The following is a 12,259-nucleotide window of genomic DNA, read 5'->3' on the forward strand; positions in this document are numbered from 1 at the left end:
CCACAGCTTCCTGCTGTCGGTGAAAGGGAGCTGGTCTCTGTGTCGCAACGTACACCGCACTACCACAGCTTCCTGCTGTCGGTGAAAGGGAGCTGGTCTCTGTGTCGCAACGTACACCGCACTACCACAGCTTCCTGCTGTCGGTGAAAGGGAGCTGGTCTCTGTGTCGCAACGTACGGTACCAGCTGCAGGTCAAAATGAACGAATCCATTGTTGAATTAATTTCAATGTTAAGCAATCACATCATGATATGTTGAACGTATCTTCATGTAAGAGTATTTTCCCTACACCAATGCACAGCCTACACAGACACAGACACAGACACAGACACAATCACACACACACACTCACACACTGTGACACGCGCGCGCACGCACACAGACACAGACACACACTGACACACACACACTGACACTGACACACATGCACACACACACACATACACATGCACATGCACACATACACACACACTCACACATACACAGCTGTTATCGATCAAACCTTCTTCTTTTAAGACAGAGGGGAGATCCGTGAAGACGAATATATTGATCTCGCAAGAAGAAGAAGAGAAACGACAACAACAACAACAACAACAACAAATACAACCTCGTCAACGAAAACAACAACAACAACAACAACAACAGCAACAACAACAACAACAACAACAACAACAACAACAACAGCAACAACAATCTGACCTGTCCTTCAGTTCGTTCCCTATCCCTGCGCTCTCTCCTCCTCTGTCGTTTATTCTTGCTTTCAGGCATTTTGCTAGGAACATTCCCTGCTCTCTCCTCCTCTGTCGTTTATTCTTGCTTTCAGGCATTTTGCTGAACATTCCCTGCTTTCACCTTCCTGCAACGTGCACTGACACCCTGACACACCCTGACACACCCTGACACACCTTGACACACCTTGACACTCCAACTGTGGACACTGACACCCTGACACACCTTGACACTCCAACTGTGGACACTGACACCCTGACACACCTTGACACTCCAACTGTGGACACTGACACCCTGACACACCTTGACACTCCAACTGTGGACACTGACACCCTGACACACCTTGACACTCCAACTGTGGACACTGACACTCGGCGTTACAACACTGACACTCGGCGTTACAACACTGACACTCGGCGTTACAACACTGACACTCGGCGTTACAACACTGACACTCGGCGTTACAACACTGACACTCGGCGTTACAACACTGACTCGGCGTTACAACACTGACACTCGGCGTTACAACACTGACACTCGGCGTTACAACACTGACACTCGGCGTTACAACACTGACACTCGGCGTTACAACACTGACACTCGGCGTTACAACACTGACACTCGGCGTTACAACACGTCTACACCTCTCTTCTCATTGTAATCTACTTTCGGTTTTGTTTCGGCGAGTTCACAGCAGTGGAAGTTGAAGTTATTCATAAAACTGTGTTGACTGAACAGCAGATTTCCTAACTAACGCCAAAGGCTAACCCAAACAACACAGAGTCAGTCGGCTGGTCGAGATTGCAGGAGAGTGGATGTTAACAAAATAAGAATATTTCTAACTAAAATGGATAACTAACTAACTGTTATTTGCATTGCTAACCAAAATATGATATGTGACACAGATCTGGACAGTTGTTTCACCTTGATCTCGGATAACGAGGCTGTCACAATGTGTGCACAGTTTCATATAAAAAATGCAATTATCGAATAATAACTCCTCTTTGGTGGGGATTGATTGGGTGTGGACCTGGTAAACGAGAGTTATCTGTCTCCGTTGCCAAGCAACACTTCGCCACAGCGCCACCTGCACGCAAAACGAGCCTCGCTCTGGCTTGACCTTTTGCCGAGGCTGAGGTCACTGTCTTGTCTACCCATGACGCAACGGGGACCCAGCCAGACGGTCTTCCTCCAATGGCCCATACTTGGTTAGATGTGTGTTTCACATTCACAATGTTGAGCAGCTTTTTGTTTGAGTTTGATTTATGCTTGGTAATGTTTATTTGGATTCTATGACCCCTGGGACAAAAACATGACGAAACAAAAATCTTGAACAATCTTGAAAGGTGTTTCTTGGAGTAAAAATCATAATTGTGAGACGTCAGAAAAAAAGTTATGTCGACTGTGTCCGATATTAGAAAAGTTATGTCGACTGTGTCCGATATTAGAAAAGTTATGTCGACTGTGTCCGATATTAGAAAAGAGAAAGAGAGAAATAAATGCACGCAGACACACACAAACAAAGCACTGTCTGACCCTCCCCCTCCCCCCCCTCCCTCTAGCTCTCCGCGGCACAAACACACACAGAATTAAGACATACCTTCACGCCTCAAAGGTACTTGATATATTTTATTCTCATCGACAATACAGTTGTGAAATGCTTACGCTAAACACAATACAGACAACATATAGCTACTCACGCGTACACATACACGAGATACACACCCTCTACACATTACACGCACAACAAACAATCTTTTAAAGTAAGACGACAACCAAGTTCTGTTCATAAACCAAGTTGCCATGCCCCTAAAAGCATGACTGGTATTATTTAAATACTTGACATTATGCAGCGGCAACCTGAACAAACATTGTCGTCGTTTTTGCTTCAAACATGAAATCATAAAGTGGGATTTGCGCTAAGTCATTATAAATTCCGAACAAAATTATACTTTTAAAAAGACGAAAGGGCTTGAGCAATATATCGACTCGAGCTTTTCGTTAAGGTGGTAATTAAACTGAGCCCGAAGTCTCAGTGTTAAAGCTTCCTGGGGCCAGCTTCGCACAGGCCCCCCCCCCCCCCCCCACCCCCCCCCCCCCCCACCCCCCCAACAAAACAAAAATGTTGGTTTAGGATAACCCAACCGATCGACCCTATTATTTTCCGCCGACCCTAAAACATTTCTCTAAAAAACAAAAACTGTTGGCACATTTTGCAAACCATATCGAGACTGAGGGAAGTAACCTCCTTTAAAATCGATTAAATTCAACAACACATTTTTTTAATATTTTTTAAAGCCGACCTGCCGACCGTATCTTTTTTGGTCCCGTTACCCCAAACCAACATACATTTTGGTGTGTCCTTGTATAACATCCGTTATAAAGAACGATGAGCATAGGTGAGCAAAGTGAATTAAAGGCGTGAGCAACCTCAAATCTTGAGCATCACACAACAAACTGGGTGGCCGAGTGGTAACGCACTTGCGCTCGGAAGCGAGAGGTTGCGAGTTCGACCCTGGGTCAGGGCGTTAGCAATTTTCTCCCCCCTTTCCTAACCTAGGTGGTGGGTTCAAGTGCTAGTCTTTCGGATGAGACGAAAAACCGAGGTCCCTTCGTGTACACTACATTGGGGGTGTGCACGTTAAAGATCCCACGATTGACAAAAGGGTCTTTCCTGGCAAAATTGTATAGGCATAGATAAAAATGTCCACCAAAATACCCGTGTGACTTGGAATAATAGGCCGTGAAAAGTAGGATATGCGCCGAAATGGCTGCGATCTGCTGGCCGATGTAAATGCGTGATGTATTGTGTAAACAAATTCCATCTCACACGGTATAAATAAATCCCTGTGCCTTGAATATGTGCGCGATATAAATTGCATAAAATAAAAAAATAAAAAAAAATAAAAAAAATCCCTGCGCTTCGAACTGTACCCACGGAATACGCGCGATATAAGCCTCATATTGATTGATTGATTGATTGATTGAACAAACTACACAGGAAGAGAGGGACAATACAGCGCTTGGTAAATGCATGTGTCTTTTCCAGTATAAGCGGAAAGGCCATGCGTACTAATGGACGGTCAGTTATATATATATACACATGTGTCTATAATAACACTGTTCGGTGAATACTGCTTTTGGTCATTGGCTTGTTATCTGAGAAAATGCCAGCCTTCCATGTCTGTGAAGTACTGGAGAGACAGAGACAATGTTTTATCATCACGCTATGTTACCTGACATGGCCCGTGTGGCAATTTCCATTACCTCATTTGTAAACAAACAAACAAACGAATAACAAACAAACAAACATAAACAACAAAGAAACTCTGAGAAACAAAACCCGAAAAAAAATCAACTTGCAGTTCACTGCATCGGCGGCTGAGATGCAAGGGCGAAAACTCGTGTATCGCCTGTACTCTCTTTCATTGGGTGGGTTGTTTCCCCTAGACCGTACCGTCTTGTTTAATTCTATTTTCTCTGAATTCATGTGCAAACTGCTTTCTGTTGTGACAGACTTGAAACAGTCACAGCTTAGATCGGTGCGAGCATCACCGTCGATGTATGAACGACCTGTACGACCATCTGTCACTTGCACATTCTTACAGATTCAAAGTACTCGCAGCTGTAGGCTGGCATTAATGACATCAAACTTGATCTCTTTTCAAAGCATTGAGATCGATCCTCACACAAAAACAAAACCTACCCCCCTTCCAATGTGAACTTGTCTCTGACAGTTAAACATTCAATGACGTCATGCGAGGTTGTGTGACGTCACATTTGTGTGACGTCACATGACGCCGTGAGCATCAGAGACCGACGCTGTCCAGTTCTCTCATCATCTGACAGACGACACACGGCTCGCAGCACAACGACGTGAAGAAATCTTTTATCAGAGAGCCCTGCACACAATATATATAAACACAACTTTTAAATGCAACTATCGAACTGCTTTGAGAGTATAGTATGATATAAAAGAGAGAGAGAGAGAGAGAGAGAGAGAGAGAGAGAGAGAGAGAGAGAGAGAGAGAGAGAGAGAGAGAGAGAGAGAGAGAGAGAGAGAGAGACAGACAGACAGACAGAGACAGACAGACAGACTGAGAGGATACCTTGATGCTGAAGAGAGCTCTCATCTTGACCCTAAGGGCGAAGGCAGCGCAGGGTATGAGCGGCATGAAGGGGGTCTCCCCCAGTCTGACGGACACCGTGTAACGGTAGTATGGCCAGCAACAACACATCCAGCAACCTGCACAAAGACAGACCCACACATTGACATCAGTGCATTTACACAGAAATAGATCTATACACAGCGATATTCATCTTCAAATAAAATAGATACACATCCACCAACCTGCATAAACTAATCTACACACACACACATTGATACAAGTACACAGACGGAGATCTATACACACACACATTGATACAAGTACACAGACGGAGATCTATACACACACACATTGATACAAGTACACAGACGGAGATCTATACACAAACACAGAGACAAAGACACAGGCACGTGTAGGTACACGGTCTATAGTCTTGAGTCGAGCGTTTGAAAATGCCTGAGCCTGAAGGCGGGTGTAACTTACACCTCTTGGTATAAGTCTGCCTTAGAGATGAGGACGACAGTTTGCCAGATGGCCAGAATAGCGCGCTGCATTTTCCTGCATAGAGCTAAGGCGCGTCTGACGCGACGGTGCCTGAGCTAAACATTGGCGGGCACTGCTCACAGCCAGGCACACGGCACCGGAAACATTCCCCGTCCCTTCACCTCTCTCGCCACCATCCGTCGTACCCTTGGTCTCATGCCTGTCTACAGACAACAGGCAGCAGTATGATCAGCAACAACACATTCACCAACCTTCGCAAACATACACTGAACACATGGCGGTTTGGGGTTGCTTTTGCACACACACATACACACACACACACACACACACACACCCACACACACACACACACTCTCACACATACATACACACACACCAACACCCCCCCCCACACACACACACACACACACACACTCTCTCTCTCTCTCACACATACACACACACCAACACCCCCCCCACACACACACACACACGCGATTATCACTCACATGACCCCCTGGTGTTTGTACAGCTACACAAGGGAGACGACCACTCCCTCTCGCTGTGGGCTTCGTCAAAGGGCATGTGCAGAGCTACTCGCGTGAAACCCTTGCTTCCGCTTCCGGTGGATTTGGGCTGAGACGTCACGGTCGCCGTTGATTGGTCCGTTTTGGAAGGCGTGCTGGTTGCTGATTGGTTATCTTCCAGCGGAACGTCAGACAGACGATCTGTGTCTGCGGAGGATCTCTGGTCTGAACAAAACCCACATATTATAATACATTTGAGAACTCCTTTTTTCTCTACAGGATTTAGACAACCCTTTAAAAAAACAAAAACATCTACGAGATCAAGTTTTGAAACACATCCCAATACTGACAGATTTATCAGGAAATGCCAACTCTGAAAGAAGGCATAGGAAAGTATCATACAAAACATTCAAGCTGCACATCTGCATAGTCCTGCCTGCTTGCTGCTTCGATGCACAATCATCTTAGTTTAACAAGAGCACTTTTCAAGAACCATAAACACACGTTGTAAAAATGAGCCATGTGGTAAAGTTAGTCAATTGGAATAGTGAGCCATAAAAGTGAGCCAATTGCAATTTACTTGGTATTTTGGCTGACAAAAAATCCTCCGCTTTTATTACACACACACTCACACACACACATTCACACTGACACACACACACATTCACACTGGCACACACACACATTCAAACACACACACACACACACACACACACACACACACACACACACACACAAACAAAAACCTTGTTAATGACCACGTTATTCTCTGTGCTTGTTCCCAATAGTGAAACTATCAGTCTTTCTGGAAGACAAAAAGGGCAGAATGAGATGCCATTTCTTTGTGGGTCAATCAAATCAAAACACATCAATCAATGATAACCACATGTACCACTCTTCTGTAAGTGTCCCATCCCCCCCCCCCCTCCCCAGCACCTAACCCCCCCCCCCCCCTACTTTTCACGCAAGTGACACAGTGTACTATCAGTTTTAACCCATAATCTTCCATTGGCTAAAAAAAAAACTAACTTCAGGCAAAAACAAAAATGAGACTGAAAATGTTTAGCAAATGATAAGGAAAGAGATTTACACGCATCATTACGACAGGAAGAAGGTAGGGTATACAGATAACGCTTTGGCTTATAGTAGAGTTATAGCTTAGCTCGCTGACAACATCTACAGCCTCCATATATTCGCTGAGTCTCACATCCCTCTATCTGTCGCTTCACGTCTTGGAAAGAAGATGGGATAATTATAAAGTAAAAATAAGACCAATGTATACGTATGCTACCGACGTCAGATATGAAGAGGAAACTCTGGAACTGAACGAACAGTACAAACACAGCAACCCCTCCACCCCCGCCCTTCCCCTCTCAGCCGGTGATAATGATACTGTAGTTAAAGCCCCAGTCTGCCTCAAATGGTTTAAAGAACGATTTCAATCTTCTCACGAAAAAAGCATTTCTAACCTTATGGAACACACTTGCAATAGCATTTAATAGCATTGAATGACACAGTTCATTTGAATGGCTATTTAGCTTGCGTAAACCAGACACCAGGGCACCTAGGATGTTCTCAAGCGGTGAGTGTTTAAAGGAAAGGGTGTTTGTACTGTGTGTAAAAGCCTGACAGTGTCTGTGACCAAAACCTCAACTCAACTCAACTCAACTCAAATTTATTAATCCATATGGAAATTATATTGTAACAATACTCATTTCCAATCAAAAGAATAAGAATGCATAATAAAAACTAAAAACATCATAAGAAAATAAGTGAGTATGATTATTATGAGTGTGATCACAGTCTCACTAACGCAAACAGTCATCCGTCAAGTCAAGTCTGCCAACACACAACTCACTCACACAACAACAACAGCAACAGCAATAGGCCTACAATTTAACAAAAAATGACCGAACAACAACGATAATAACAGCAAACAGCAGACAAGACACATCTTCACGCAGCTGGTACCCTCGCACGCCATCTCAGCAACTGTCAGACTTGGAAAAATCACGATAAACTTGGAAAATATAGATTATTGTCACACGTCGCAACCCAGCGGTGCGCACGATCAAGGGAAGCGTGATAATTTACGTGAAGCTGAATGTGCCTTTAACCTCCCCATACCCAATCATTGCACACACATTTCATTGACGAACATAATATATATATGACGGCTTACTAGCGCCAAAACCTAGGGCTACCATTTTCACGTGAAAATTAGTACTGAACATGATTCACAGTGTTAAATGACTAGTTTTCAGTTTGGGCCACGGCGTACTCAGTTGCGGGCCAAAACCGCGTACCTCGTTTCAGTCAAAGTAGTCGGACTTTTCAGAGATCGGAGTCTGCACTGACAGCGAGGCCGCGACAGAGTGAGACAATCATTTAGTAGTGGAATTACGGGAGCTAAAGGGGTACCACTAATTGCAACAAAAATTAAATCAACACAGACTGGTAGATAAAGTGTCCTTTAGTACCCATTCCAAAATCTAAGCCCTGAGGTAATGGAATAAGTGAGTTATCGGATCAGAAAAGTCATGCACTCACACGGAACAAGCAGATTTGACTGGTTTGGCTTGCCGTCGCAAAGCCGGAAGTTTATGCGCGCCATGCACTCAAAGTCTGGTCGAACGTGCTTCGCGTGGCCACATGCAAAAAGGTGAGTAATCGATAATCTTTACGTTTTTATTCGTCCTTTAACATTTTTACCACCTCATTTTCTCGGCTGCATGTGTAGAATGCTAGCGCTAGTTCTTTATTTATGCGATACGAATGCATTGGAAAGAAAAAAGCCTGATATGAAGACGACCTAGCTTCGCTAAACGTTCGTCTGCTTCCAGACAGCACAACATGAGTCTAAAACTTGTTTGGTCGTACAGATAAGCGTTTCAAACGTGCAGATAATCTTTGCAGTTGATATGCTCAGCATCACATATACAATTATGAAGTTAGATTAGAAAAAAAAGTATATTATACTCAAAGACCGTGCGAATTGTTGATCGTGCTTCCAGTATGTATGGTAAGCGAATGCTGTCAAAAATAACCTTCCTGTTGCACTGTTCGGTGCTGTTTTATTTATGTTTTTTATGTTATTGTTGCCATTGCTGACACTTCTCTGATGGAATGCTATCACGATAGCCTTTATTTGATGCGTAAATCATTAATGTTATCTTTTTTTTCTACAGTCACCTGCTTTCTGAGCGAAATCCTTCCTCTACACCAGTGACCACTGCGAATGAGACAAGAATGAGGTAGGTTTGACATATCAGCAATTTCCGTTATTAAAGGCTAAAAAAAATAAATTCATAGAAAAAAGGCTTAATAAAAAAAATCCCGTATGATGTTTATATTTTCAATAAATCATGTTTCAGTGGAACCCCTTTCTTAAGACCAACAGAATAATCTGAGGAAACCAGATCTTAAAATGGAGGGTCTTAATAAAAGTGTTTCACTGTATTCAGGATATTTTACAATAAAATATGCTGTACTACGTACTTAAAGACAAAATTTGACTATTGTTACCAAATATATATGTTTGCTTTAATTAGCGTCTGGACAATTATACATACAGTGTCAATCCAACTGCTTTATTTAAGTTTATGTTATAAATAAAAAATTTCCAGATCATGGAGCAGTTGTGTATCCTGTGTGGAGGAAGCCTTTATTCAGGGGAGCAGATCGTCATTCCGCAACAGAAGGGAAGAGACAGCATACACAGAGCCAGTACCGAGCGTGGTGATTCAATTGTTGTTGCAGAGGGGCAGGCTGTGCATGTACGTTGTCGCAGTTCATTTACAAACAAGCACAACATAGCAGCCTACCTTCGGGAAAATAAAGATGAAGATACTGCTGCAAATTTGAACCAAGGACTGCGGTCAAAGAATCAGCCCTTTGATTTCAGGAAATGTTGTTTATTTTGTGGCATGCATGCAGAACTTGTTTCAAAACGAGGTCCAACAGTACTTCCAGTTCGCACTTTAGATTTTCAGAAGACCGTCTATAGAATCTGTGCTGAAAGAGCAGACGAATGGGCTGAAAAGGTAAAAGGCAGGATAGAATTCGTCTCGGACCTTCCAGCAGCTGATGCTTTCTACCACCAATCATGCAGCGCCAATTTTAGAACAAAAAGGAAACTTCCAAAGTGCTTTGCATCAGACACTGACAACAAAAGACCAAAACAAGGAAGACCAGTCGATGAAAAAAGAGCAGAAGCGTTCAGAAAAGTTGTCAATTATCTGCAAGAAAACGATACAGAACAAGTCACCATCATCGACCTCATCAGAAAAATGAAAGAGTTTACAGGTGGTGACTGTTATAGTCACTCAAAGATGAAAGAAGAATTAAAGAAACATTTTGGTGATGAAATTATCATCACAGAAATGGATGGGAAAGCAAACGTGGTAACATTTCAGAGGACTACATGGTCTATTCTTCATTCCTTTTATTCGACACCTGAAACGACCGACGAAGAAACTCAAAAAGACAACATCATCAGAGCTGCTGCTGAACTTATCAAAAGTGACATTAAGAAGATAAACACCAGCAGAAAAGAATACCCAAGTCCAGACAGCACTTCCTCAATTACAGCAAACCTTGATTTTGTGCCAAAATCCTTGCAAACTTTCCTCGGAGAGATCTTCAGTGGAAAGGACACTAATGTGAAGGTTGCTTCAATCGGCCAAGCAATTATGCAAGCAGCTCGCCCAAGAATTTTAATTGCTCCACTGCAGATTGGTCTTGGAGTTCAGATGCACCACTGTTTTGGTTCCAAGTTCCTGATTGACACGCTGTACTCCCTTGGATTCAGCTCCTCTTACAGAGAAGTAAAGACGTACGAAATGAGTGCGGCTGCCACCCAGGAGATAATCGTGCCAGCCACAGATGAACATTTCATGCAGTACATGGCAGACAATGTCGATCATAACACTGGAACAATTGATGGCCTGAATACCTTCCATGGAATGGGCATGATTGCTTCCATAACCCCGTTCATCAAAAATAGGTCGTCCATCGCTCGGAAAACAGAGGTTAGGCTGGAAGAGGTCATGAAGAAAGCCCGTGTCAAAATCAGTTTCTATGATGAGAGATGTGAAGGCCTGGCAAGTCTCACCTATGAGAAGTTAAGGACAGTCCTAGTTGAAGACCCTACCAAAGAAGTTGAAGTCCTATGGAAGTCAGCATGGCTGCTCCGTCCTCAGAGACCGTTCTGGTCAGGAGTAATGCAGGCCGTCCACAATGGTGACTTTCCAGGTCAGTCATCTATTGTCTTCTTGCCAATGATTGATCTCAAACCCAGTGACAAAACTTGTATCTATTCAACGCTGTTGTTTCTTTCTGCTGAAGCTAGGCGATACAACAAAACCCCTGTAGTCACCTTTGATCAGCCCCTGTGGTGGAAGGCCCTCAGCATCATATCAGCAGAAGCAGCTTCCAGTGAGCTACGTTCTGTAGTTCTTCGGCTTGGTCCCTTCCACATGGAGATGAGTTTTCTCGCTTGTATAGGACATCTCATGGCGGAAACTGGCCTGTACGATACACTATGCACTGTGTATGCCCCAAATGCTGCCAAAGCAATGCTTGAAGGAAAAGCCGTGACACGTGCGATTAGAGGTCATTTCCTCATTGATGCAGCCTTGAATGCACTACTTGCATCAAAAGCCCTTCGAGTACCGTTGCCATCCCTACCAACCACAGCTGTAGACAGAAACTCGGAAGAATGTCCAAACGCGCCACCAGAACCAGCGGCAGCGTTTCAGCCACTGCATGAAGTCTCAACAACTGAAGACAACACCATCATCCATAGCCTCCTTCCTGAAAATGATGCAGAGCTGGTATCTGTTTCAACTGAAGAAGTTCCTTCAGATGTAGAAGAGGCAGTCCAGACAAGCTTTGCAGAAATGGACAGTCCACTGAACGAAATTGCCAGACTGTACGACAGCCTCATGGATGGTGAGCCCTTGGAGAGTCTCAAAGAAAATGATGTCCTTCAAAAAATCACCCGAACACTGCAACAGCAGAAGATAGCCTTCGACAGTAGAACAGCTTTACTGTGGTTGCAGTACATGACAATGATTGATATACTGAAGGTATTCCTGAAGGCAGAGAGGACGGGAAACTGGCTTCTGCATCTATCTGCAGTGCAAGAGATGCTGCCCTACTTAGCTGCGGCGGGCCACAACTTGTATACCAAGTCTGCTTATCTGTACCTCCAGACAATGAACAAACTAGAAGACACACATCCATCGGTGTATCAGAGCTTCATTGCTGGGCATCATGTCATTCGCAGAAGCGACCGATTTTGGGCGGGTCTGTCGTCTGATCTCGCAATAGAGCAAATCCTGATGCGGAGTGTCAAATCGACAGGAGGCTTGACAAGAGGAAGAGGCATGGGTGAATCGCAGCGAGCGGT

At 43.9% G+C, this 12,259-nt stretch overlaps 2 protein-coding genes across 2 annotated transcripts in view; one reads left to right on the forward strand and one right to left on the reverse strand.

The window, feature by feature from the left end:
- Positions 1–2,867: 2,867 nt before the first annotated feature.
- The window catches only part of LOC138978978 (cornifelin-like), a 15,744-nt gene continuing 6,352 nt past the window's right edge, over positions 2,868–12,259 (reverse strand). Inside the window, exons 2-4 of the mRNA XM_070351799.1 lie at positions 5,830–6,072; positions 4,838–4,974; positions 2,868–4,630 (exon numbers count right to left, since the gene is read on the reverse strand). Of these exons, the coding sequence (XP_070207900.1) occupies positions 4,538–4,630; positions 4,838–4,974; positions 5,830–6,072 (473 nt within the window). The 3' untranslated portion in view covers positions 2,868–4,537. The remainder of the gene's footprint in view (positions 4,631–4,837; positions 4,975–5,829; positions 6,073–12,259) is intronic.
- The window catches only part of LOC138978968 (uncharacterized), a 4,407-nt gene continuing 1,827 nt past the window's right edge, over positions 9,680–12,259 (forward strand). The window contains exon 1 of the mRNA XM_070351785.1: positions 9,680–12,259. This exon is cut by the window's right edge and continues 1,827 nt beyond it. Within this exon, the coding sequence (XP_070207886.1) occupies positions 9,774–12,259 (2,486 nt within the window). The 5' untranslated portion in view covers positions 9,680–9,773.

The sequence above is a fragment of the Littorina saxatilis genome, linkage group LG10 (assembly GCF_037325665.1).
Source record: "Littorina saxatilis isolate snail1 linkage group LG10, US_GU_Lsax_2.0, whole genome shotgun sequence".
Taxonomy (NCBI): domain Eukaryota; kingdom Metazoa; phylum Mollusca; class Gastropoda; order Littorinimorpha; family Littorinidae; genus Littorina; species Littorina saxatilis.